This window comes from Aquarana catesbeiana, linkage group LG11, assembly GCF_042186555.1.
Source record: "Aquarana catesbeiana isolate 2022-GZ linkage group LG11, ASM4218655v1, whole genome shotgun sequence".
In the NCBI taxonomy this organism is placed as follows: domain Eukaryota; kingdom Metazoa; phylum Chordata; class Amphibia; order Anura; family Ranidae; genus Aquarana; species Aquarana catesbeiana.
The window spans coordinates 108,688,083-108,715,217 of NC_133334.1; the positions used below are offsets into that span (position 1 = coordinate 108,688,083).

The 27,135-nt window shown below is 43.6% G+C and overlaps 1 protein-coding gene across 3 annotated transcripts in view; it reads left to right on the forward strand.

Moving 5' to 3' along the window:
• The window catches only part of SYVN1 (synoviolin 1), an 83,764-nt gene extending 59,866 nt beyond the window's left edge, over positions 1–23,898 (forward strand). For all 3 annotated transcript variants that reach the window (XM_073604855.1, XM_073604857.1, XM_073604854.1), the window contains 6 exons: positions 1,144–1,316; positions 1,454–1,588; positions 2,229–2,351; positions 2,436–2,622; positions 23,064–23,197; positions 23,289–23,898. In XM_073604855.1, the coding sequence (XP_073460956.1) occupies positions 1,144–1,316; positions 1,454–1,588; positions 2,229–2,351; positions 2,436–2,622; positions 23,064–23,197; positions 23,289–23,419 (883 nt within the window). In that variant the 3' untranslated portion in view covers positions 23,420–23,898. The remainder of the gene's footprint in view (positions 1–1,143; positions 1,317–1,453; positions 1,589–2,228; positions 2,352–2,435; positions 2,623–23,063; positions 23,198–23,288) is intronic.
• The last annotated feature ends 3,237 nt before the right edge of the window (positions 23,899–27,135 follow it).

Sequence of the window (27,135 nt, forward strand, 5' to 3'; positions counted from 1 at the left end):
TATACATTTAATTAATTAACTTTTTTATTATGTTACAATAAAAATTGATAAAATGTAATTTATATTATACAATGCATTGTTTAAAATTGTGTCCGCCAAACCTTTTTAGTCTGTAATATTTAGCATGGGCGAGCAATGTATAGTGTACCAGTATATAAATAATAAAGCTGTATAAACACATTGTGGGTGTGGAAGGTGGAAATTCGAGGCTCCACCAATCAGTCATTTCCTAGCCATGTAGGGCGAGCATGCCCAGTGATCGGTACGCTTCCTGATGGCATATTAACTATGAAATGTACATTGCGTCGCTTCCAGATACCGACTTCCGATTTTCTCTCATGCACAAGTGGAACGCACGCCAGCTCTGGATGTGAGCCCAGGGGCTTTCATGTACAATTTTCAGCAGGCTATCCTCCGAGCCAGGTGAAGGCACCCACAAATGTAAGCAGGCACCGTTTTTATGTACACAACTTTGAATGTTATGAACTTTTTATAATTTATACATCAACCAATTTTTGATCACATCATATGTTTATCACAAATGGTTATTCATTGTTGCACCTTTATGCACATGTTCACTTAATTTAATGCCATAGGGTCTAATATATAAAGAATTTAATAGAACCACTTAGGGCCCCCTATCACACTTAGCGCCCCCTATCACACTTGTCGTTGTACTCCTCTCCTGGTTGCCTCCACACACGCTTGACACCATCTAAACCAAATAAGTTTATCTTGGTCTCATCAGACCACAGGACATGGTTCCACTAATCCATGTTCTTTGCTTGTTTTCAGCAAATTGTTTGCAGGCTTTCTTGTGCATCATCTTTAGAAGAGACTTCCTTCTGGGATGACAGCCATGCAGACCAAATTGATGCAGTGCCCGACATATGCGTGACATATGCTCTGAGCGCGAAAGAAAACTGCCCATCTGTGGTCAGCTTTACCATGATTTTGTTAAAAAGCTTGCATGTTGTACCAATTAAATCTGCATTTGAAATGAATATAGCCAAGTAAAGGGTAAATTCTATTTTATACTTCCCTGAAGTGTATATAAAACCAGGCTAAATAATGTGCATGCTTGGGTTTTTTTTTTTCTTTAAACTCTGCTTTATCCACCTAAATAACTGCTGTTTCCTTTAGCTGCTTGCGTTCCTGGTTCCAAAGGCAGCAGACATGCCCTACATGCCGCATGGATGTTCTCAGAGCCTCCCTCCCTGCACAGACACCAGCACCTGCCGACCAGCCTGATCCTGCCCAGCAGCCACATGCGGCTCCTGCACAACAAACGCCAATTATTCCTCCACAGCCCAACTGTAAGTCAAACCACATGCCCCTAGACAATCTCTCCTACTGCTTTAGGTTTAGGTTTTACTATGTTAAATATATTTGACTATTGCTATAGCAGTCACTGTGCTTCCTTTTAATTGGCCTAATTTCCATTTCCATGTAGTTCCCCCTGGAATGCTCCCTCCTTTTCCACCTGGCATGTTTCCTCTTTGGCCCCCACTGGGTCCATTTCCACCGGTTCCTGGAGCTCCCGGAGCCAATGTCCCTGAAGAAGCAGCCAATGCAGGAACTTCTACTGGTAAGCTACTGGCTTTGTGTGTTTTTTTTTTTTTTTTTTTTTTTTTCTGCAATGAAAAAATGTATACAAGCAGTTCTTCACTTTTAACAATAACTTAGAAAAACACTTTTCTATGGGGCTAGGAGTCCTTTCGAGCTCAGACCCTCATACGTTTCCTGCTTGCAACTTTGAGAAATGCTGGCTTTCTCCCACACGACTGCATCATTCATTTACAGTTGCCTGGGAATTACTTGATCTTTAGCCTTTGCAGCTGATGGCTGGTAGCTCTGAATGGACTGTGAGGTCGCTGGTGTGCAGCCTCATAGTTCATTCACAAGCCCTGCATCCCGTATGCAGGTATGGGCTGAAAGCTGCAGGGCTTGTCTTCAGGAGTCTGCCATTGCACCACTGATCACTGGTGCAATTCTTTCCAGACTCCTTAGGGGAAACAATAATGCACATTTTCTTGCAACAATATGTACATTTTACTTTTCTTTCCAAAAGGTGACCTTATCCTTTAATACAACCATAGAATAACATTTTAAATGGCCTGTCTGTATTTTCTGACATCCTCAGTGGAGTTCATATTACCACCCTACACATTTCTCTGCATTGTTTATTCATTTCTTTAACACAAACTTTTTATCTTCCTTTTTCACAGCATCTGCTGCCAGACCTAGTGAAGGTGCAACTGCAGGTGCCTCTGACTCATCTGCTGGGGCATCTATGCCAGGATTTCCATTTCCTCCTCCATTTTTGGGAATGCCCATTTTCCCTCCATTTGGTAAGTTGCTGTGCCCAACTTGTTATTTGAGCAGTCGTAGAGTTGGGCAGTGGCTGGAAATGACGGTTTCTGTTTGTTTCTTAGGACTTCCACCTATGCCGATGCCTCCTGCAGGCTTTGCAGGTTTAACAGATGAAGAGCTGAGGGCAATGGAGGGTCATGAGAGACAAAACCTGGAAGCCAGACTGCAGTGTCTGCAAAACATCCATACCCTTCTAGATGCTGCAATGCTACAGATTAACCAATACTTAACAGTGTTGGCAAACATTGGGTGAGCAGTGGAAAGTTTAAGTCTTTTATTTTAAATACAGTAAAACCTTGGATTGCGAGCATAATTCGTTCTGTAAGCATGCTTGTAATCCAAAGCACTTGTATATCAAAGCAACTTTGTCCATAAGAAATAATGGAAACTCAAATGATTCGTTCCACAACCATTTATTCATAAATCCTTCAGTTTATAGTCCAACAAGATTATAGCAATGTGACCAGTTTGTGTAACCATAAAATGTCCATCCACAAATGGCAGCCTCCACAAGGGGATTAGAAGCAAAATCCAGCAGGAGCTACGGAGTATAAAAGAGAAGAGAGGCGCCTCTAAGTGTAGCAATATGGTTACATTTAATGAAGGTACAACATTTAGCAACTCACATGGTTGATGATTAAGAGGCACATCTAAGTAAAGCTGTCCACATAGACCATCCCCGCACCGCCGGATCTCACTGCTGTAAGTCTGCAATCATGACCGGGAAGATTATCCTGCAGTAGAGCGATCTGAAAGTGAGGCTTGAACCGGTCGTGGAGCACACCGTGGAAGGTACAACGTCAATGGTGATGAGGAGGATGGTCTATGTGGACAGCTTTACCCCAGATGCCTGCATACTTAGATGTTCCCGTTTTAATAATCAACCATGTGAGTTGCTTAACCACTTCAGATCCGCGCTATAGCCGAATGACGGTTACAGCGCGGACCTGCTTTGCCGGGAGTACGTCCATTGATGTTCTCCCGTGCCCGAGCGGCCTGCGCTGCCCCTCCAGGGCGCGCGCGGCGCGCTCTGTGATCAGAGAGTCTGCGACTCGCTGGATCACAGATTGGAGTAAGGGGTCGATCCCCACCCCTTACCACGTGATCAGCTGTCAGCCAATGACAGCTGTTCATGTGATGTCAACAGAGCCGGTAATCGACTATTTTTTTTTTTTTCTCCTCGCGCTGTCAGCGTGAAGAGAAAAAAGAAGCCGATCACCAGCAGCCGTGAGAGGGACATCAGTCCCGATCACGGCGAGCTGCTGCAGATCCTCAGTGCCCACCTGTGCCCCCTGCCAGTGCCACCTAGCAGTAGGCAACAGTGCCACCTATCAGTGCCATCTTATCTGTGCCCATCAGTACTGCCTTATCTGTCCCCATCAGGGCCGCCATAACTGTGCCTATCCATACCCATCAGTGCAGCCTATCAGTGCCCACCAGTACCGCCTCATCAGCACATATCAATGAAGGAGAAAAATTACCTGTTTGCAAAATTTTATAACAAACTATGAAACATGATTTTTTTTTTTTTTTTTTTCAAAATTTTCCATATTTTTTTGTTTATCAAAAAATAAAAATCCCAGCTGTGATTAACCACTTGACCACTGGGCACTTAAACCCCCTTCTTAAAGCGGGGGTCCACCTATCTATCGTTTTTTTTTTTTTTTTTTTTTTGAGTTCATTCACAAACTTTTCTTCTCAGCATTACATACTCACATATTGTGTGTAGTATGTCCGCCTGTGTCAGATTTTGTCGGAAAGAATAACTTATATTATTCACTGCAGGCGGTTTCCATCTTCATTGTGGGCATTTGAAGCCCACAAGCATTTATTTCCTGGATGTGGTGAATGCTGTGCTCCCAGCATTCACCGCTCGTTCCCGCACATGCTCAGTGGCATCCTGGGAAGCCTGAGACTAGCTCCCAGGAGTCTGGGAGAGGCTAGAAACACGCCTACTCCCACGGGAGGAGAACCAGGAAGTGCAAAGAAGAATAGAAAAATAAAAGGTAATTACGGCGATTTAAATTTTTTTAAAGGGCATGTCAGCATCTAGGCAAGGAAGAGAATACATACAGATATTGTTCAAAATTTGGGTGGAACCCCGCTTTAACCAGACCAATTTTCAGCTTTTGGTGCTCTCACACTTTGAATGACAATTACTCAGTCATACAACACTGTACCCATATGAAATTGTTGTCCTTTTATTCACACAAATAGATATTTCTTTTGGTGGTATTTAATCACCTGCTGAGTTAAAAAAATTAAAAAATTCTTTGTTTCTGTTAAAATTTATTGGCGAGTATTGGCAGAGTACTGGCACTGAGCAGCTCTGTGGGCACTACAGATCCAGCCCACAGCGCTGCTACAAACGACCTCTCCCCTCGCACTATACAGATCGGTACAGAGAGGGGAGGGAGGAACCGGCGTCATGTCATGACGCCGGTTTGTTTACAAGTGATCACTCCGTCATTTGACGGAGCGATCACGTGGTAAACGGCCACTACCAGTGGCCATTTACCGTGATCCATGATGCGCCGGGTCTTCTGTACCCGGCGGTCATGGACATTTTCCGGGAGCGCGCCCCAGGGGGCGCGCAAGGGAAACATTCTGGGAGGACGTCCATGGACGCCTTCCCAGAATAAGCCGACCGCGCTGTAGCCATCTTTTGGCTATGGCCCGGTCGGCAAGTGGTTAAATACCACCAAAAGAAAGCTCTATTTGTGGGAAAAAAATGCTAAAAATTTCATTTGGGTACAGTGTTGTATGACCGCGCAATTGTCATTCAAAGTGCGTCAGCGATGAAAATTGGTCTGGGCAGGAGGGGGGTTTAAGTGCCCAGTAAGCAAATGGTTAACTGTTGTACCTTCATTAAATGTAACTGTATTGCTACACTTAGAGGCGCCTCTCTTCTCTTTTATACTCAGTTGTGACTTGACGACGCTACTTGTATATCAAGATGTCGCTTGTATATCAAGTCAAAAGTAAAAATTAATTATAAATGTTGCTTGTCTTGCAAAACGCTTTCAAACCAAGTTGCTCTCAAACCAAGATTTTACTGTATTCCTAATTAGTAAAGCTAGAGCAACCCTCAGGGTATATAGCCGCATGTGATGTGAACATAGTACCATTCTGCTGTTATTTTAATTTATAGGCATGAGTAGACAGAATCAAGTGTGAAAACACTTGTGTTAAATTTAATTTCAGTTTGTAGTTTCTAGGGCAACGTCTCATGATTTCATTGGAATTTCCCATTTTAAAAAGAAGCCCCCATCCAATCATCTAATCCAGGGGTCTCCAAACTATGGCCCTCCACTTGTTCAGGAACTACAATTCCAATCATGCCTAGTCATGTCTGTGAATGTCAGAGTTTTATAAAGCATCATGGGACGTGTAGCTCCGCAACAGCTGAAGGGCCGTAGTTTGAAGGTTCCTGATCTAATCAAAGGCAGTGTGGAGCTGTGATTTTCATATTTCACCCTTCTCACCAGCTTCTAGTGGAACTAGGCAGCACAGTCCCTCCAATCTGTTATGAATACCTAAATGTGATAAAAAAAAAAATTGCTTTAGGCAATGCAAAAAAGCAGGGGAAGGTTTGCCAATAAAAGTGCTCTAGAAGTAGACTTATTGTAATCTGCAGACGGTGTAGCTAGCACATCTGGCACTTGGGGCTGGCCCCCCTTTTTTTTTTTTTTTTTTTTTTTTTTTTTTTTTTTTTTTTGTCAAAACCCCTCCAAAAATATAAATAGCGCAAAGGAATACAGCGGTGTGCACAGCACACCACACTAAACTGTGGGTGTGGTCAAATTGCATCAATAGTGCTTAAAGAGGCATATGCTTTTCTACACATATCCTGCCTTACTTACTGGGCACTTAAACCCCCCTCCTGTCCAGACCAATTTTCAGCTTTTAGCTTGTTGCACTTTGACAATTGCGCGGTCATACAACACTGTACTCAAATGAAATTTTTATCATTTTTTTTTCCCACCAATTCTTTTGGTGGTATTCGATCACCTTTGCGGTTTTTAGTTTTTGTTAAAAAAAAATTGAAAGACCGAATTTAAAAAAAAAATGTTTATATATTTTTTTTTTTTTTTTTTATATTTTGTTATAAAATTTTGCAAACAGGTAATTTTTCTCCTTCATCGATGTACACTGATGAGGCGGCAGTGATGGGCACTGATTACACTGATGGCAGCACTGGTAGGTGGCACTGATTGGCACCACTGGTGGGCATTGGTAGGTGGCACTTGTGAGCATTGATAGGTGGCACTTGTGGGCACTAGCAGGTGGCACTGGCAGGCACAGATGAGGCATATGTGCCTCCTTCCTCTTCGGGACCGATGTCCCTTTAACATAAGCCGGTGATCGGCTCTTTTTGGCTGACAGCTGACAGCTCATTGGCTGACAGCTGATCACATGGTAAGAGGCCGGGATCGGCCCCTTACTTGGATCTGTGATCATCCGAGTCTTCGTGACTCGGTGATCACAGCGCGCGCCCGGTGCGCGTGCACATGGGAGGATGTCCTATGAGGTCTGCGCTGTGACCGTCATTCACCTATGGCCTAGACCTTAAGTGGTTAACAAATAATGTGATGTACTATGAGTGCAGTGGTCAGGAGTATGAAATGTAAAACACAGTGAGGGATATTTATCAAAACTGGAGAAGACAGAATCTATAGCAGCTTTTTCATGGCAACCAATCGGCTTTCTATCTTCAAGCTAAGCTCCAGGTTCCCCCCCCCAAAAAAAAATTAAGTCAGCAACTACAGATACCGTAGCTGCTGACTTTTACTATAAAGACATTTACCTGCCCCTGTATCCAGCGATGTCCTCACCTGAGCCGATTCTTCAATCTGCTTTGGGTGCAGGTGCCAGCATCTGAACTAAGGGAAACAGGAAGTGGAGCCTTTCAGCTTCACAGCCGGTTTCCTACTGCACATTCGTGCTGCACTTTGTGAATGGTCTTGTAGTCTACTGGGACCTGTGATGTGTTCCAGAAGACTGCAGGGGAAGGAGTGGGGCCGATCTTCCTGCTCAGTTCACCGCAGCGATCTGAGCCAGAAGTGGAAGTGGGTACCTGTCAAAACCAGGTACCTGCCCCCCCCCCCAAAAAAGTGCCAAATGTGGTATTGGAAGGGGGGGGGGGGTGAAAACAAGCCGAACTTTCCCTCTTGGGTGGAAATGAGCTGATTTAGTTGCCATGCTCTGCTGCTCCACATTCTGATTGTTTGGATAATTTCTCCAAAGGGCTCATTCAGAGTTACGTTATGCTGTATCTACATCCACCTTGAAGCTGTGTGTAGGCAGCCCATAGAAATGAGTGTACAGATCCAAACGCAGATGCTATGCGTTCAGAGCCATGCACCCGCTCCTGCCCTCATGTCACATTTTGACATGCAAATGTGTGTGTAGCTGCTGCATGCACTTCTATGGGCTCCGAGGTAGATGCCGAAAAATGTGGCTCAGTGGAGAGAACCAGTCTCAGTGCCTTAACCCCATGGTGGTTTCATTTACTAAAATTGAAAAGTGTAAAATCTGGTGCAGCTCTGTAAAGATACCAATCAGCTTCCAGGTTTTATTGTCAATGCTCAATTGAACAAGCTGAAGATGGAAGCTGATTGGCTACCATGCACAGCTGCACCAGATTCTGAGTGCGCCAATTTTAGTAAATCTCCCCCAATGCATCCATAGCACAGGGGACAGAGTGTGTAATGCACAGGCCATTTTGCATAGTACAACCAAAATTACCTTCCCCCAAGCCCATATCCCCAAACACCTCCCTACCAGTCTACCTGTTAAGTAGAGATTCCCCTTCCAGCACAGACTAACACCCCCTACGCCCCCTCCCACCCCAAATTTAGACCCCTCACTACAGAGTTATGTTTACATGTTAGTTGGAGCAGCAAAAATATTTCACGAGTTGGCTCCATGACCTCTCGTTTTTCAGAAGCTCAAAAAAAGCTAGAAAAAAACGCTGGATGAAAAATGCTAATAGCGTTTTTGTGCCAGCTTCTAGTAGCATTTTAGTAGCTTGCAGAAGCTTTTGAGAACATTAACATTTTATTAGTTTTTTGCAATACATAGAGAGGAAAAAAAAGAAGCTGTTTAGTAGCATTTAGAAGCAGGAGCATTTAGGAGCATTCAGTGTTTTTTTGGGTTGTTTTTTTTTGTTACGCTTAAAAAAAAAAAAAAATGCTGATGGCCTAATGTAGTTTGCATGGACACATAGGATAACACTATTTTAGCTTCCAGGAGCAGAAAATAATGCTAATAACCGCTTCTAGGAGCTTAAAAAAAAAAATTGTGTGCATGGAGCCTTAGGGTAGATTTATGCCCTGTACACATGACCGGTTTCCCCGTCGGAATAAACTCTGAAGGTTTTTCCAACGGTATTCCACTGAGACTGTTTTTTGCATACACACGATCACACCAAAGTCCGACCGTCAAGAACGCGGTGATGTACAACACATACGACGGGACTAGAAAAAGTATGTTCAATAGCCAGTAGCCTCCGTCTCGTACTTGCTTCAGAGCATGCGTCGTTTTTGGTAAGTCGGAACAGCATACAGACGAGCGGTTTTCCCGATAGGAATTGGTTCCGTCGGAAATATTTAGAATGTTCTCTTTCTAGGTCAGTCAGAATTTTCGACGTAAAAAGTCCGATGAGGCATACACACGATCGGAATATACAATGAAAAGCTCCCGTCGGACTTTTTATGTCTGATATTCCGCTTGTTTTTACGGGGCATAAGACTTCAAATTAATAAAAAAAGGAAACCACATAAGAATGTGGGTACAAGGGTACCACTAAATACTTATCCACTCGCTCCTATTCAGAGTGGGGCTCGGTGGTCAAACCAGCATATGAAAAAAAGAACCGTACCAAGATAGAGGGTATAGTTCAAGATACCACATAATGGAGCCACAGGGAAATAGTATCACAATAATGAAAAGCTATTAAATATACAAAAAATTTATTGTGGGGAAAAAATGAATAAACTTTAAATAAATGAAACAATACCTCCCACCACTAAAAGACAATGTTGTCTAATAAAAAACAAGTCTAGACACCATCCATGCATCCAAAATATAGCATATAGATCACTGCAAAGAGCAATAAACAATGGTAGAGTGACAGCACCTAGATAGGCAGTCCTGCAAGTCAAATGTGCAGAAAGCAGCAAATTGTATGCACAGTGCTAATATCACAGATCCTTGAGAGCTGACCATCAGATCGTTAGAGAAATTTGTAGATGTATTGATGTATTCATATCCTCATGCATAGTGGCTCAAAAAATGTGTTGGATATCCAGGGATATAGCATGGACCGATGCTATAGATCACTCATCAACTGCAGGATTAGCCATATGAAAGAAAGCAACACAGTACATCCTGCTAATGAAGAGTATAGTTGCGTGTCTTGATGTCAGATGGAGGCTCAAGTATAAGGACAGTCATAGGGGTAAGAGCCGAGTAGCCAGTCCATGCTTCCACCGTCTCTCCTCGTGGCCGCACACAGCACGCCACATGTAAGGCAAGTAGCCTGGATTGCATGTAGGCTGGCTCCACACGGCTCAAATGAGCTGGTCGATTTGGCACTGTCACCGAATCTTGTATTCCTGTGACAATCTCCAAACCATGGTTTTCTGATGGTCAGCTCTCAAGGACCTGTGATATTAGCACTGTGCGTACAATTTCCTATTTTGTTTCTCTATCTATGGACTGCAGTCCTCTGGAACTTTTTATTATGCAGCTTTGCTGCTTTCTGCACAGTTGACTTGCAGGACTGCCTGTCTAGGTGATGCCACTCTTCCATTGTTTATTGCTCATTGTAGTGATCTATATGCTATATTATGGATGGTGTCTAGACTCTTGTTTTTATTAGACAATGTTGTCTTTTAGTGGAGGGAGGTATTGCTAAATTTAATGTTTATTCATTTTTGTAATTGTTTCCACAAAAAAAAAAAAAAAAATAGATTTGCATTATTGTAATTTACTATTTCCCTGTGGCTCTATTATGTGGTATCTTGAACTATACCCTACTATCTTGGTAAGGTTCCTTTTTTTTTTTTTTTCATAGATTTAGACATCACATAAACTGGTGGATGTTGGTTTTCATGCCCAGTATTGTATGTTTTTTTTCAGTATATGAAGTCGTTGCATATAGATATATTGTGATATTTGAAGTAATCAGTCTAACCCTCTTGTTGCCAGGTCCGTACTTCATACGGACCTGACAGCGGGGGGTATTGCACACAATCCGGGTCGTGCAGCCACTGGGATTGTGTGTGAAGCTGACAGGCAGACTCCTGCCTGTCAGCTGAGAGCATTCGGGCGGCTTCGCTGCCGACCGATCGCTTGCAGACACCCCTGATACCGGCACCTCTCCATGCATTCCGGGCTCCGCTTGCCCATCGGCAGGCCCGGGAGCTCCATGGCTGGTGCCGGTGGGTGGAGCAGAAGGAGAAGAGCGGATACACGTCCGCTCTCCTCCACTTTTTTGAGTGACCCAGAAAGCGACTTCTCTGACGTCAGTTCCGGGTCAAGCGCTCGGTGTCCCCGACAAGGATGTTTTGCAATGCGATTTTCATTACAAAACATTCAGTGGAACACAAGGGAGACATGCAGGGTCCTTTTAGACCCTGCATATCTCAATAAAGAGACCCTGTCGCCTGAAAATCACATAGTAATCGCATGTAATGGAAAAACAAAAAGGTTAGGTTAAAAAAAAAAAAAATCACTTTTTTTTTTTTTTTTTTAAAGTTACACCCAAGCACATAAAATTCCCCTCTCACCCTATTATATGCACATACAAATGTAAACGCATGCGTCTGGGGCGTCTACTCGTAAAAACGTTGCTTGCGATACACATGTATATCGCCGTGCATTCCAGAGGGAGAGCAATAATTCTAACAGTAAACTGATACCTATAGGAGACTTTTGAAATGTCGCCTATACACCCTGTTCCAAATTATTATGCAAATGATATTTTTCTCATTTACCTAAATAATTGATGTAAACAGTCAACATAATGCTCATGTTATCAACTATTAAGAGTCCAATTCAAATTTTATTGAACGAACCTAATCATAACAGTTTTTTTTTTCAAAATGAAAAACTTACAATGCACTGTTCCAAATTATTACGCGCATTAAGTTTCAAAACACTTTATAGGTTGTAAAGAACTGAAAATTGTCATTTGTTGTGTTTGCAGCATATTTACTGAAATCAAAAGCTCTTTCTATCAAACTTTGAACAACATTTTAACTTTTTAAACATTTTAACAGGTCACGTTACATTTTAACTTAGGATCACTTATTTGATAGCAGCTTCACAAGTCTTGTATCCATTGAACTTGTGAGTTTTTGGACAGTTTCTGCTTGAATTTGTTTGCAAGATGTCAGAATAGCCTCCCAGAGCTGCTGTTTGGATGTAAACTGCCTCCCACCCTCATAGATCTTTTGCTTGAGGATGCTCCAAAGGTTCTCAATAGGATTGAGATCAGGGGAGGATGGAGGCCACACCATGACTTTCTCTCCTTTCATCCCCATAGCAGCCATTGATGCAGAGGTATTCTTTGCAGCATGAGATGGTGTATTGTCATGCATGAAGATGATTTTATTACGGAAAGCATAATTCTTCCTTCTGTACCAGGGAAGGAAGTGGTCAGTCAGGAACTCTACATACTTTGCAGAGGTCAAAGGGGCCGACCAGCTCTCTTCCCATGATTCTGGCCCAAAACATGACTCCACCACCGCATTGCTGACATCGCAGCCTTGTTGGAACAGGGTGGCCGTCCACCAACCATCCACTACTCCATCCATCTGGACCATCCAGGGTTGCACGGCACTCATCAGTGAACAGGACTGTTGAAAATTTTCTGCCCAATGCAGCCGTTTCTGCTTGTGAGCATTGGTTAGTGGTGGCCGAATGGAAGGTTTATGCACAGTTGCAAGACTCTGGAGGACTCTACACCTTGATGTTTGCTGCTATGTAATGGTGTTTTAGCAGCTGCTCTCTTGATCCGATGCATGGATCTGGCAGAAATATTGCTAAATGTGCCTTTATCTGCACGAAACCCGTCTGTGCTCTGAATCAGCCACAAATCTCTTAATAGTGCGATGATCACGCTTACGTTTTCGTGAAATATCTAATGTTTTCATACCTTATCCAAGGCATTGAACTATTTCACTCTTTTCGGCAGCAGAGAGATCCCCTTTCCTCCCCATATTGCTTGAAAATGGTGCTCTGCTTAATAATGTGGAACACCCTCCTTAAGACCCCTTTCACACTGGGACGCTTTGCAGGCACTACAGCGCTAAAAATAGCGCCTGCAAAGCGCCCTGAAACAGCCGCTGCAGTCTCTCCAATGTGAAAGCCCTGAGGGCTTTCACACTGGAGCGGTGCGCTGCCAGGACGCTGAAAAAAGTCCTGCTAGCAGCATCTTTGGAGCAGTGAAGGAGCGATGTATACACCGCTCCTGCCCATTGAAATCAATGGGGCAGCGTGGCTATACTGCCGACATAGCGCTGCTGCAGTGGCGCCTTGCGTTTTGGTTTTAACCCTTTTTCAGCCACTAGCGGGGGTTAAAACTGTCCCGCTAGCGGCCGAATAGCGGCGCTAAACATAGCGCTGTTTTACCACCAACCCCATCCCAGTGTGAAAGGGGCCTTAGTAGTTTTACCTTTTAATTGGGCTCACCTGGCAATCTAATTATCACAGGTGTCCGAGACTGTTTTCAGTGATCAAAAGAGCCCTGAGACACAATGCCATCCATGAGTTAAACTGAAAAACAAAATATTTAATCTTGGTGACACTGAAATAGAATTTGCATAATAATTTGGAACAGGGTTTAGAAAACATAGGGTACTGAAGTTTGTCACCAATAGTTTAGGTCTGCCCTGGTCGATGTTGGCCAAGGGGGAACTTTTTCTTTTAAGATCTCCATAAGAGAAGGAGTTAAGTACAATTATATGTTAATCATCTTAAGAGCCCAGGAAAATCGAAAGTTAGCTTGGGTCCAAGAGTTCACCGTGTCCAGAGTTTAGATTAATGTTCAGGGCCTCTGACTCATTTACATTAATCTTATAATTTGGAAACGTCTGCGTACGTGTGCAGTTTATCTAAAAGATTAGAGATAGTTATATATCTGAACTTCTAATATCTGGGTTTCTAATTTGACACAGCAGTGGCTCCAATACCTGTACAAAAATAAGAGGAGACAGGGCACCTCCTGTCTCGTTCCATTACTCAGGGAAAATTCGGACAAAAGCGCTTCATTGGCTCTGACTGCCGCTGTGGGGTAAGATTAACCAGTTGCCGACCGCCGCACGACGATGTACGTCGACAGAGCGGCACGGGCAGGCAAAAGGGCTTACCTGTACGTCCTTGCCTGCCCGCGGGTGGGGGGTCCGATCGGACCCCCCCCCCCGGTGCCTGCAGCGGTCGGCAAATCCCCCCCGGCGATTGGTGGTGAGGGGGAGGCCATCCATTCGTGGCCCCCCCCCTCGCGATCGCTCCCAGCCAATGGGATCATTTCCCTGCCTCTGTATTGTACACAGAGGCAGAGGAAATGATGTCATCTCTCCTCGGCTCGGTATTTTCTGTTCCGGGCCGAGGAGAGAAGACTGTAATGTGAGTGCACCAACACACACACACACACACACACACACACACACACACACACACACACACTCACTAGAACATGCCAGGCACACAAAACACCCCGATCCCCCCCCAATCACCCCCCCCCCCCCCGTCACAAACTGACACCAAGCAGGTTTTTTTTTTTTTTTTTCTGATTACTGTATTGGTGTCAGTTTGTGACAGTTACAGTGTTAGGGCAGTGAGTGTTAGGCCCCCTTTAGGTCTAGAATACCCCCCTAACCCCCCCTAATAAAGTTTTAACCCCTTGATCACCCCCCGTCACCAGTGTCGCTAAGCGATCATTTTTCTGATCGCTGTATTAGTGTCACTGGTGACGCTAGTTATGGACGTAAATATTTAGGTTCGCCGTCAGCGTTTTATAGCGACAGGGACCCCATATACTACCTAATAAATGTTTTAACCCCTTGATTGCCCCCTAGTTAACCCTTTCACCACTGATCACCGTATAACCGTTACGGGTGGCGCTGGTTAGTTTGTTTATTTTTTATAGTGTCAGGGCACCCGCCGTTTATTACCGAATAAAGGTTTAGCCCCCTGATCGCCCGGCGGTGATATGTGAGGCGGTGATATAGTATCACTGTCACTTACAAAACACTAAACGCATAACTGCAGCGTTCGCAGAGTCAAGCCTGATCCCTGCGATCGTTAACAGTTTTTTTGGTAGCGTTTTGGTGAACTGGCAAGCGCCAGCGGCCTAGTACACCCTGGTCGTAGTCAAACCAGCACTGCAATAACACTTGGTGACGTGGCGAGTCCCATAAGTGCAGTTCAAGCTGGTGAGGTGGCAAGCACAAGTAGTGTCCCGCTGCCACCAAAAAGACAAACACAGGCCCGTGGTGCCCATAGTGCCCTTCCAGCTGCATTCGCCAATCCTAATTGGGAACCCACCACTTCTGCAGGGCCCGTACTTCCCCCATTCACATCCCCAACCAAATGCAGTCGGCTGCATGAGAGGCATTTTTATGTCCTCCCGAGTACCCCTACCCAACGAACCCCCCCAAAAAAGATGTGTCTGCAGCAAGCGCGGATATAGACGTGACACCCGCTATTATTGTCCCTCCTGTCAATCCTGGTCTTTGCATTGGTGAATGTTTTGAAAGCTACCATACACTAGTTGAGTATTAGCGTAGGGTACAGCATTGCACAGACTAGGACACACTTTCACAGGGTCTCCCAAGATGCCATCGCATTTTGAGAGACCCGAACCTGGAACCGGTTACAGTTATAAAAGTTACAGTTACAAAAAAAGTGTAAAAAAAAAAAAAAAAAAACAAACAAAAATATAAAATAAAAAATAATAGTTGTCGTTTTATTGTTCTCTCTCTATTCTCTCTCTCTATTGTTCTGCTCTTTTTTACTGTATTCTATTCTGCAATGTTTTATTGTTGTTATGTTTTATCACGTTTGCTTTTCAGGTATGCAATTTTTTATACTTTACCGTTTACTGTGCTTTATTGTTAACCATTTTTTTGTCTTCAGGTACACCATTCACGACTTTGAGTGGTTATACCAGAATGATGCTTGCAGGTTTAGGTATCATCTTGGTATCATTCTTTTCAGCCAGCGGTCGGCTTTCATGTAAAAGCAATCCTAGCGGCTAATTAGCCTCTAGACTGCTTTTACAAGCAGTGGGAGAGAATGCCCCCCCCCCCCCAACCGTCTTCCATGTTTTTCTCTGGCTCTCCTGTCTCAACAGGGAACCTGAGAATGCAGCCGGTGATTCAGCCAGCTGACCATAGAGCTGATCAGAGACCAGAGTGGCTCCAAACATCTCTATGGCCTAAGAAACCGGAAGCTACGAGCATTTTATGACTTAGATTTTGCCGGATGTAAATAGCGCCATTGGGAAATTGGGGAAGCATTTTATCACACCGATCTTGGTGTGGTCAGATGCTTTGAGGGCAGAGGAGAAATCTAGGGTCTAATAGACCCCAATTTTTTCAAAAAAGAGTACCTGTCACTACCTATTGCTATCATAGGGGATATTTACATTCCCTGAGATAACAATAAAAATGATTAAAAAAAAAAAAAAAAAAAAAAAATGAAAGGAACAGTTTTAAAATAAGATAAAAAAGCAAAAAAATAATAAAGAAAAAAAAAAGCACCCCTGTCCCCCCTGCTCTCGCGCTAAGGCGAACGCAAGCGTCGGTCTGGCGTCAAATGTAAACAGCAGTTGCACCATGCATGTGAGGTATCACCGCGACGGTCAGATCGAGGGCAGTAATTTTAGCAGTAGACCTCCTCTGTAAATCTAAAGTGGTAACCTGTAAAGGCTTTTAAAGGCTTTTAAAAATTTATTTATTTTGTTGCCACTGCACGTTTGTGCGCAATTGTAAAGCATGTCATGTTTGGTATCCATGTACTCGGCCTAAGATCATCTTTTTTATTTCATCAAACATTTGGGCAATATAGTGTGTTTTAGTGCATTAAAATGTAAAAAAGTGTGTTTTTTCCCCAAAAAATGCGTTTGAAAAATCGCTGTGCAAATACTGTGTGAAAAAAAAAAATGAAACACCCACCATTTTAATCTGTAGGGCATTTGCTTTAAAAAAAATATATAATGTTTGGGGGTTCAAAGTAATTTTCTTGCAAAAAAAAATAATTTTTCATGTAATCAAAAAGTATCAGAAAGGGCTTTGTCTTCAAGTGGTTAGAAGAGTGGGTTATGTGTGACATAAGCTTCTAAATGTTGTGCATAAAATGCCAGGACAGTTCAAACCCCCCCCCCAAATGACCCCATTTTGGAAAGTAGACACCCCAAGCTATTTGCTGAGAGGCATGTCGAGTCCATGGAATATTTTATATTGTGACACAAGTTGCGGGAAAGAGACAAATTTTTTTTTTTTTTGCACAAAGTTGTCACTAAATGATATATTGCTCAAATATGCCATGGGAATATGTGAAATTACACCCCAAAATACATTCTGTTGCTTCTCCTGAGTACAGGGATACCACATGTGTGGGACTTTTTGGGAGTCTAGCCGCGTATGGGACCCCGAAAACCAAGCACCGCCTTCAGGCTTTCTAAGGGTGTAAATTTTTGATTTCACTCTTCACTGCCTATCACAGTCTCGGAGGCCATGGAATGCCCAGGTGGCACAAAACCCCCCCAAATGACCCCATTTTGGAAAGTAGACACCCAAAGCTATTTGCTGAGCGATATAGTGAGTATTTTGCAGACCTCACTTTTTGTCACAAAGTTTTGAAAATTAAAAAAAAGAAAAAAAAAATTTTTTTTTTTTGTCTTTCTTCATTTTCAAAAACAAATGAGAGCTGCAAAATACTCACCATGCCTCTCAGCAAATAGCTTGGGGTGTCTACTTTCCAAAATGGGGTCATTTGGGGGGGGTTTGTGCCACCTGGGCATTCCATGGCCTCCGAAACTGTGATAGGCAGTGAAGAGTGAAATAAAAAATGTACACCCTTAGAAATCCTGAAGGCGGTGATTGGTTTTCGGGGCCCCGTACGCGGCTAGGCTCCTAAAAAGTCCCACACATGTGGTATCCCCATACTCAGGAGAAGCAGCAGAATGTATTTTGGGGTGCAATTCCACATATGCCCATGACCTGTGTGAGCAATATATCATTTAGTGACAACTTTGTGCAAAAAAAATAAAATAAATAAATAGTCACTTTCCCGCAACTTGTGTCAAAATATAAAATATTCCATGGACTCAACATGCCTCTCAGCAAATAGCTTGGGGTGTCTACTTTCCAAAATGGGGTCATTTGGGGGGGGGGGGGGGTTTGTGCCATCTGGGCATTTTATGGCCTTCAAAACTGTGATAGGTAGTGAGGAGTAAAATCAAAAATGTACGCCCTTAGAAATCCTGAAGGCAGTGATTGGTTTTCGGGGCCCCGTACGCGGCTAGGCTCCCAAAAAGTCCCACACATGTGGTATCCCCATACTCAGGAGAAGCAGCTAAATGTATTTTGGGGTGCAATTCCACATATGCCCATGGCCTGTGTGAGCAATATATCATTTAGTGACAACTTTTTGTAATTTTTTTTTTTTTTTTTGTCATTATTCAATCACTTGGGACAAAAAAATGAATATTCAATGGGCTCAACATGCCTCTCAGCAATTTCCTTGGGGTGTCTACTTTCCAAAATGGGGTCGTTTGTGGGGGTTTTGTACTGCCCTGCCATTTTAGCACCTCAAGAAACGACATAGGCAGTCATAAAATTAAAGGCTGTGTAAATTCCAGAAAATGTACCCTAGTTTGTAGACGCTATAACTTTTGCGCAAACCAATAAATATACACTTATTGACATTTTTTTTACCAAAGACATGTGGCCAAATACATTTTGGCCTAAATGTATGACTAAAATTGAGTTTATTGGATTTTTTTTTAGAACAAAAAGTAGAAAATATAATTTTTTTTCAAAATTTTCGGTCTTTTTCCGTGTATAGCGCAAAAAATAAAAACGGCAGAGGTGATCAAATACCATCAAAAGAAAGCTCTATTTGTGGGAAGAAAAGGACGCAAATTTCGTTTGGGTACAGCATTGCATGACCGCGCAATTAGCAGTTAAAGCGACGCAGTGCCAAATTGGAAAAAGTGCTCTGGTCAGGAAGGGGGTAAATCCTTCCGGGGCTGAAGTGGTTAAGACCCCTTTCACACTGAGCTGCCGCGGGCGTCGGAGGTAAAGCAGCGCTATTTTTAGCACCGCTTTATCGTTGTTTTAGCGGCACTATTTGGCCGATAGCTGGGCGGTTTTAACCCCCGCTAGCGCCCAGGTTAAATCCCCCGCAAAACGCCACTGCAGCGGCGCTTTGCCGGCGTTATAGCGGCACTGCCCCATTGTTTTAAATGGGCAGGAGCTTTGGAGGTGCGATGTATTCACCGATCCTCCACCACTGCAAAGAAGCTGCTGGCAGGACTTTTTGTGACACCCTGCCAGCGCAGCGCCCCAGTGTGAAAGCACTCGGGCTTTCACACTGGGTTTGCAGCTGAGGCTTTTTTCAGGCGCTATTTTTAGTGCTGTAGCGCCTGAAAAACGCTTCCAGTGTGAAAGGGGTCTTAATGGTATCTATCTAGGTACATATCTTGTTCCCTAGATTGATATATTGCATGGTGTGTTTCATGAAAGCCAAAATGACCCAATCAAGCTTCTCCGCAATGGGTGAAATCAGTAGTTTTGGAATGTCCTTGGATCAGCCCAAGTGGATTAAATTTAAAGCTCTATTTGGAATAAAACCGGTCATTATGGACCAATGACGGTATGAGTAGGAGAAGACCCATTGGCAAGAATTTTTGTAAATAGCTTGAGATCTACAGTTATTAAAGAGATGGGGCAATAATTTTCACAATCTGAACCATCTTTATCCTCAGGCAGTAAAGTTATGTAAATCTGAAAAGTAGCTTTGTGCAGGGGGACACCATCTAGTAGGGCATTGCAGGCCTGGGTCAGACTGGGTACTAGATGTGTGGAAAAGGTTTGATAACAGAGTAAAGGGAAATCGTTGGGGCCTGGGGCTTGTCCCGTTTTTATGTCCTGCATCGCCTTCGGTACTTGAAGATCAGTGACCCTCCAGTCCCTCACTGTCATGTGAAGATAGACATGGGAGATTCAAAGTACAAAGGTAGTCTTTGAAAACAGCTGACTGTGTGTGGGTCGGACATGGCAGTTTTCTAAGGTAGGGTGTAGAGCAGGGGTGGCCCATCCATTGTGGGTGCAAGGGCGCTGCTGACCACCCTATCCATGCGCCCGCCCCCTTTCAGGATGCCAGGCACATGAATTCCTATGGTGGGGGTGTGTTGTGTGTTTTTTTTTTTTTTTTTTTTTTTTTTTTTTTAGCACCCGATTAGAGCCAGAGGCTCTAATAGGCTTCAAAATAGGGTGGGCTCGGGGCGCAGAGCATTGCGTCTGGAGCCCACCCAGTTGTGTTGCAACAGCAAATGAATATTCGCTGTTGTAACACTGATCCTCCTCCCGGCCAATCGGTTAACGGGTCTGATACCCATCACCCAAATGGCTGAAAGGACAGGTGATCCTATTGGACACCTAGGAGGAGGGGAGAAGACGCACTGCGGCAGCGAGGAGGAAAAGACACAGGAGCCGATGCCCACCGCAGCCTGATGTCCGCCGCTGCCCGATGTGCCCGCTGATCACCCTACCACTGCCCGATGTACTCACCTCCTAGATGGGGTAAGTGCCGGTGGACCAGCAGACAGCGGTGGGGGGGGAGTTTGAGGTGCCGTGGGGGGGGGGGGGGGTTGTTTGCCGTCCTCGTTTCTCCCCCCCCACCCCAAACAAAAAACCACCAATTGCCACTGGTGTAGAGTTTCTCATAGTAATCTCTGAAACCGTTTTTTATATCTCCTGAGATTTATGAAGTTTGAGGCCCTGCGGGGACGCTACAGTACGCTAAACTAAAGTTTTATGCTTGGTTTCCTGTAATTCTCTGGCTAGTGGTCTGCCCGATTTACCTCAAATTTATAGAAATGCCTCCGGGAGTGCATGAGCTTAGTTTTTGCTTAAGAGAGTTCAAAGAAACCCATAGAATTTTTAAGTCAACAGCAGTTTTAACCGCAAAGATCGTTTAAGGGACTATTAAAAAAAAAAAATACATTCAGAAAGCGAGGCAATTTCCTGTCACTTGTCTTTCTTGACTTTGGTGCCCAGTTTAATGAGGGTACCTCCAATTACGCACTTGTGGGCCTCCCAAACCACCCTTGGAAAGTTCTGTGGGAGCACTGGAAGCAAAATATTCCACAATGTCTCCCTCTACAATAGCCACGTGTTGTGGCTATTGAATCAAACTTTCGTATAGTCTCCAATTCCCCATTGGTTTACCTGTGTGTCCTAAAGTCTAGGATACTTTGGTGTGATCCAAAACTGTTCAGAGACCCATGTGTTCAGAGACAACGAGAGGCAAAGCTGATTGGTGAATTGGGAAATAATCCAACCATGAATATGAAATGTGGTCAGTGGAATAGAAGGAATAATCCCTGACATCAGGATGCAACGAATGTGGCACATCTGAGACCTTAGTACTGCCATTTTAATCCTGGCTTCACGGTGACTTTACACCATAAGAGAAATTGTGCACACATGGGGGGGGGTTATTTCCGGAAGGCAAATCCACTTTTGCACTATAAGTGCAAAGTGCACTTGAAATTGCACTGAAAGTGCACTTGGAAGTGCAGTCGCTGTAGATCCGAGGGGGACATGCAAATAATGCATGAAAATAAAAAACAGCATTTTAGCTTGCACATGATTGGATGATAAAATCAGCAGAGCTTCCCCTCATTTCAGATCTACCCCTCAGATTTACAGCGACTGCACTTCCAAGTGCAATTTCAAGCGCACTTTGCACTTGTAGTGCAAATTGGATTTGCCTTTTGTAAATGACCCCCTTGGTATTTAGACTTTTCTGACTTTGATAGCTGTATAAATACCATAACAGATTGGTGCCGCTTTAAGCTTGCGGTATCAGTCTCCTAGGTTTACACTCTGTATTCGGGTGCTGGCAAAGATAGAAACATACCAGAGGGACATGGCCAATGGGCGGGGATTTGAGCTGAAGCTGGAGTTGAATACAGTGTGCGGTGGTACCCATATGCTACAATGAGTGGGGATTTGAGCTGAAGCCTGTCTTTCATTTCCCTTACATTGGAGTTGAATACAGTGCTATATTCTATATTCTAGTATTGTAGCTGCATGCTTGTTCCAGCTTTATGCCTCCCTCAGGTAGTTAGAGAGGGAGTCCTGGGACAGCCTAGGCTCTTGTACACATCGCTGGATCGAGAGGGGCCTTGGATGAGTATTAGGGGGGCTATGGGGGGGAGCAGCAGACGGAAGAATGCATAAAGGTAAAAAACCTTCAGCCTGTACAATAACTTTAAGTCACGATCAGCATAATGGCCATGAAGCCTGCATCTTTGAAAACAAGTGAGCAATGGCCGCTCCCACATTTCTATCCTCACAGGAGGACTATAAAGAGGACCTGTAGCTGTTCCTACAAAAGCAATCGGAGTACAAAGAACTTGTCAGCAGTATTGACATTCGGTTCCCTGAAGCTAATCCTCCCCCGTTGCTGACTAACCATGCCTTATTCTAATCTACACTGACTCTGGAGGTTGTTCTCTTGATAGAGAAGCAGGGCTTTGCTTTCTTGTATTCGACCTGCTCTCCTGATGACTGGTGGGGGACAAAGATCAAGAAGCAACAGTAGAGGTGGAGAAAGCATAGATTTATAGTATAAAAGAAGCAGAGACCCCTTTCTCGCCACTTTTTTTTTTTTTTGTACCCTCCTGCTAACTGTTGAACTGACTGCCATCAATCCAAATGCACTTAACCTAGGGTGTTTAGGCTAAGACCCAGTACTCTTATTTTATCTTCAACCTATACTACTAAGCTGTAAGTTGACATTTTCCATGTTGCCTTATTGGCCAAATGTTGCAGCCACTCTCTCCATTACCCGCATTCTCTCTCGCTCTCTGTTATAGGGTTTAGAAAGGTTGGCTTTCCTTAAGCGGCACCCTGAGAAAAAAAAAAAAACTTTTTGCCTTCAAGTCCTACTGTAAAATAGCAATGCACTTCTTGACATGGGACCGTGTCTACAATGTTCTGTAGCTTAATAACTGTGTATTGCAACATACAATAAAAGGTACTGCTTTAACTGCTAGTCTCAGGATTTTGGAGTAAGGGGCATGCAGTGCAAGAATTTCTCTTGCTTAAAAATAAATAAAACATTTTTTTATATAAGCAAGAGAAATTCTCTTATATAAGCTACAGAACATTGTAGGCATGGTCACATGTCAATAAGCGCATTGCTATTTTTACAGTAGGACTTGCAAGCAAAAGTTGATGAATTTTTAAAAATTTTTTTTTCAGGGTACCACTTAAGGAAAGTCAACCTTTCTAAACCCTATAACATAGCAAATCTTCACTTTCTGAGTATAGTGCTTCTTTAAATGTCCTAGGTTTGTAATAGGTAAATTGTAAGGAATATGTATATTTTTTATTACTTTACTTGGTTCCTACTTTGTAATGGCATTTATTTCTTGTGAACAGCCCTCCTCGTCCACCAGTCCCTTCTACACAGTCTCCACCAGCACCAACAGATACCCCTTCTTCTAGTCACACTGAAGAAACTCCTTCAGATGCACCATCAGAGGTGACCAATGTTGGACCATCTCACGAGACAGGTAATTTTTTTTTTTTTTTTTTTATGAGGTATTTACTACTTTGATTTGGGATGCTTTGAAGTTTAAGCATGGTAAATTGTACTTTTTACAGTAACCCCTGAATCTGCCAGTGAAGAGATAACAAATGGCGCTGAAGGTGGCTTATCGATAGAAGAACCAGATGCAGCAGAACTTCGCCGACGTAGACTTCAGAAATTAGAAACCGGTTCCCCTGAATCTTAATGAAGCTTCATCTGACCTGAACTGCACACACCGTTATGTGTTCATAGGGAACATGGAGCTTTTACTGGACTCAAATAAAAGCCTGACATAAGTTAAGCTGGACTTCTATAAATATATATATATTTTTTAAGGACACGTTAGGGGCTCTTCAGGCAAATGCTTGCTGAATGAGGAAAGTTTGTTGACCTCATTAATTGCGTTGGACTTGTTTCAGCAAAATTAAACCTTGGACTGGTCTGTTTTAGTTGATGGAATATAATTTTAATTGCAAGAGTTATTTTGTCAATGAGCACATTTCTATTGACATTTCATAAAAATAACATTGAAAATACACAACCTGAATGTATTTTTAGGAGCACCGTTTATATATGTTGGCATGGAAAGAATTTATCTTTGTGACTGAGTTGCCAGGCGATGGCCAGTTATACGTGACATGAATGATCGTAGATTCAAGAATAAATCTGTGACATTGCACTAAAGTATTGGAATGCAAATCACCATTTCCTGGTCATATGACCTTATTCAATGAAGAGAGTTCTAATTTTTAAAGCCTAACTCCATAAATTACAAAAAAATACCCTTGTAGTGGGTCCTTCCTGTACAGCAAGGGTTAAATGCTTGTTAAACTTGGGAAATGAGGATTAAGGTGTATATTACTCCTATCGCCCTGGGTGTTAACTGACAAAAATGTGCACTACAGCCCCAACAAAGACCTGCTTACTGAGTGGTACATCCAGGTTCACTGCTTCTGCCCTTTTCTGGGCCTGCTGACAGTTAAGTTCTCTCTGAAGCAGGGGCACCTATTGGTAGCCACTCTGAGCACCCAATCAGTGCCTCTGGCTGCCCTGAAGGGAATTACAGACGCAGTGCACTGTGAGACCCATAAAGAGCCTTTTCCAGTTAATGGCTAAGTATTTATTTTAGAGCTCTTAGCGCTGCTTTGGATGAAAACCTGTACTGAGAAAAGTGCAGGGACTGCCTGTTTACCTCTTTACCAGAATACTTGTTTCAAAGTTAGTGCCTCAAAGTGTTGATGTCCCTGTATTAGAATGACATTATTGCAACTAGCAATGCTAGCTTCCAGAGTCTCAGTACAGATGCTGTTTAATTATGGCAGTCAGAGTGAAGAAATGTCATCAGGGGCCCCTTCATCAGGCAAGTGACTGACCAAGGGGCCCTGCATGACTCCGAAATGTTGCTGTATGTTCACTGTGACCACGAAAATAAAGCTTTGGACCTTTTTGAGGAATCCTTGGTGTGCTGATGACATTTCTTCACTCCGATTGTCTACAGTTTCCAGCCTGTGGTCATTACAACATCCCAGCATTACTGAACAGCCATTTTCAGGAACGTGTGTGTGGAATATTGCGTTTGGAATTTTTTAATTGTTGCAGGGGGAGGCAGCTGTTTCCCTTTTGGGAATTTCTTTAGGGGTAATCGATGACCATTTATTTTGCTGACATATAAATACATTTTTGATTCTGATGAGTTGGTGCTTTTCATTGAATAAGGCCATTACAGTTTAATAGTGCAGTATTCTTGAGGTGAGATTATAGTCGAACGAAATACACAGTTAAATACCTCCTTACCTGTTAAAGGATTGGTCATTTTGTTCAGTTGATGTTTTTGGTTTCACACACCCCTACCATACTACTTAGCCTGGTGGTCTCCAAACTGGGGTGCTGCTTGGTTACATAAAGGATGGATGTAGCTCTTGGCTCTGTAACTGGTCCTGGGCACTATTCCTTCCACTGATGCCAGCAATGGGGAACAATTTGTATCACTGATGCCAACAACTTGGCAATATTCCTGCTCCTGCTGACCAGGGGTGTGAGGTAATTTCTTATCGTACATCATGGGACACAGAGCCATAGTAGTTACTATGTGGGATGTAGGCCACCTTCAGGTGATGGACACTGGCTCGCCCTAAGACAAAAAGTGCACGCCCTATATAAGCCCTCCCACTGCTGGGAGTACCTCAGTTTTTTTGCCAGTGTCTAAGGTGTTGGTCACGAGTTAAGATGTGCTGTGCTGAGCTCCACTGGAGCAATCCTTGCTGGGGCTAGCCATGCAGCTGGATCCATTCAAGGTGTCTCTTTGGGGCCAAATTGAATGGTACCCGGGCCTCGTATCTGTAGAAACAAGGTCTTGCCTGTAAACGCTTCTCTTTTAGAGAGCTGGACTACGGGCTCCAGTACTTTTTGGTATTAAGGCCATAAAGTTTTTACTGGCGGTGGTGCTATTACAGGTCCAGAATTGTGGGTTTCCTTGAGGATCCCCAGCTCCTGAAGGTTTAACGGAACCCACCATGAAGGGTGAAGATTGGGTCTGTTGGTTTACTACAGAAAACCCTGTGTCGAGAAAGGTAAGTGGAGTTTTCTAAGAACATTTTTTGAAAATTTTCTTATGAATGTCTCCTTTAATTTACTAATGTTGTCATGCCTATGTTTCACCACTGGGGGCTGTATAGAGCACTTACGTCTCATGCTTCTCAGAGAGCCCACGTTGTGTCCAGGAAGCAGCAGTTTCTTCTTCCTCTGGCCAGCAGCAGACCCCTGTAAAGTCTGGGGGGGGGGGGTTCCCTCTCCCCACCAGATGCCCCCCGTGCTGTTTTTTTCTTCCCCTCTCCGTGAGGAAAGAGTGCAACAAAAAAGGGGGCGGGGCTTAGCACAGCGTTGGCGTCCTTCAACGTCCAGCGCGGGAGGTATGTTTTAAAAGGCACAATTTGTGCTATTGCAAGCTGCGGAGGGACACAAGCAAAGGTGGCATATAAGCGGTTTGGTGACACAGGCATTCCTTTTGACACATTTACTACTGCATCAGGCTGAACATTAATAGCAGTGACAGAGCTAGACTATTGCTCAAGCAATGGATGCATTCCTTCTAGTAGTACCTTTGCTTTGTGCATCGGCTATGGCCGGAAGGGGGGTGAAAAACACCTAAAAAAAAGGGCTCTAGATGGACTTCTATAGTCACACGAAAGCCTAGATCCATCCCAGTAAAGATGGCATCCTCCCCTGAGAGTAATATGGCTGGTCAGAGTGAGCCATCAGGAGGGGCTGGTGTTGCGGCTGCTCTTAACACTGCAGCCCCTGTGTATATTACTAAGGAGGTTTTTTCTTCAACCATTTTAAGCTTGGAGCAAAAAATTGATGCTTTAATCGCATCACAGAATGGGACTAAGCGTAGCAGGTCCCTGTCCATTGCTCAGGACCCTCTTGCTGAGGAACAAGGAGCGAGAGATGACGATTTTCTCTCAAAGGACCAGGAAGAGGCTGATGTCTCCTCTTCTGAATAACCTAATACGGAAGTATCGGGTTCGCAGGAAAGGTTGTTGGTACAGTCTCTCACGGAATTGGTCCGCTCCACATTCTTACTGCCAATAACGCAGTCAGTCGATGAGCCCACCTCTGGTTTGGGTTCACTAAAGCCTCCTCAATCTGTTCATGCCTTTCCTATCCATTTATGGCTAAGAAAGCTAATGTATTCTGAGTGGGAGCACCCAGATAAACAGTTTTTTTTTCCTCCGAAAAAGTTTTCAATACTTTATCCTATTGAGGAAGAGTTTTATAAGAAATGGGGAATTCCAGCAATTGACACTGCTATATCCTCTGTGAACAAGAACTTGACTTGTCCAGTAGACAATGCTCATATGCTAAAGGATCCAACAAATAAAAAGTTGGAATTTCTTTTAAAGAACTATATTTCACCATGTG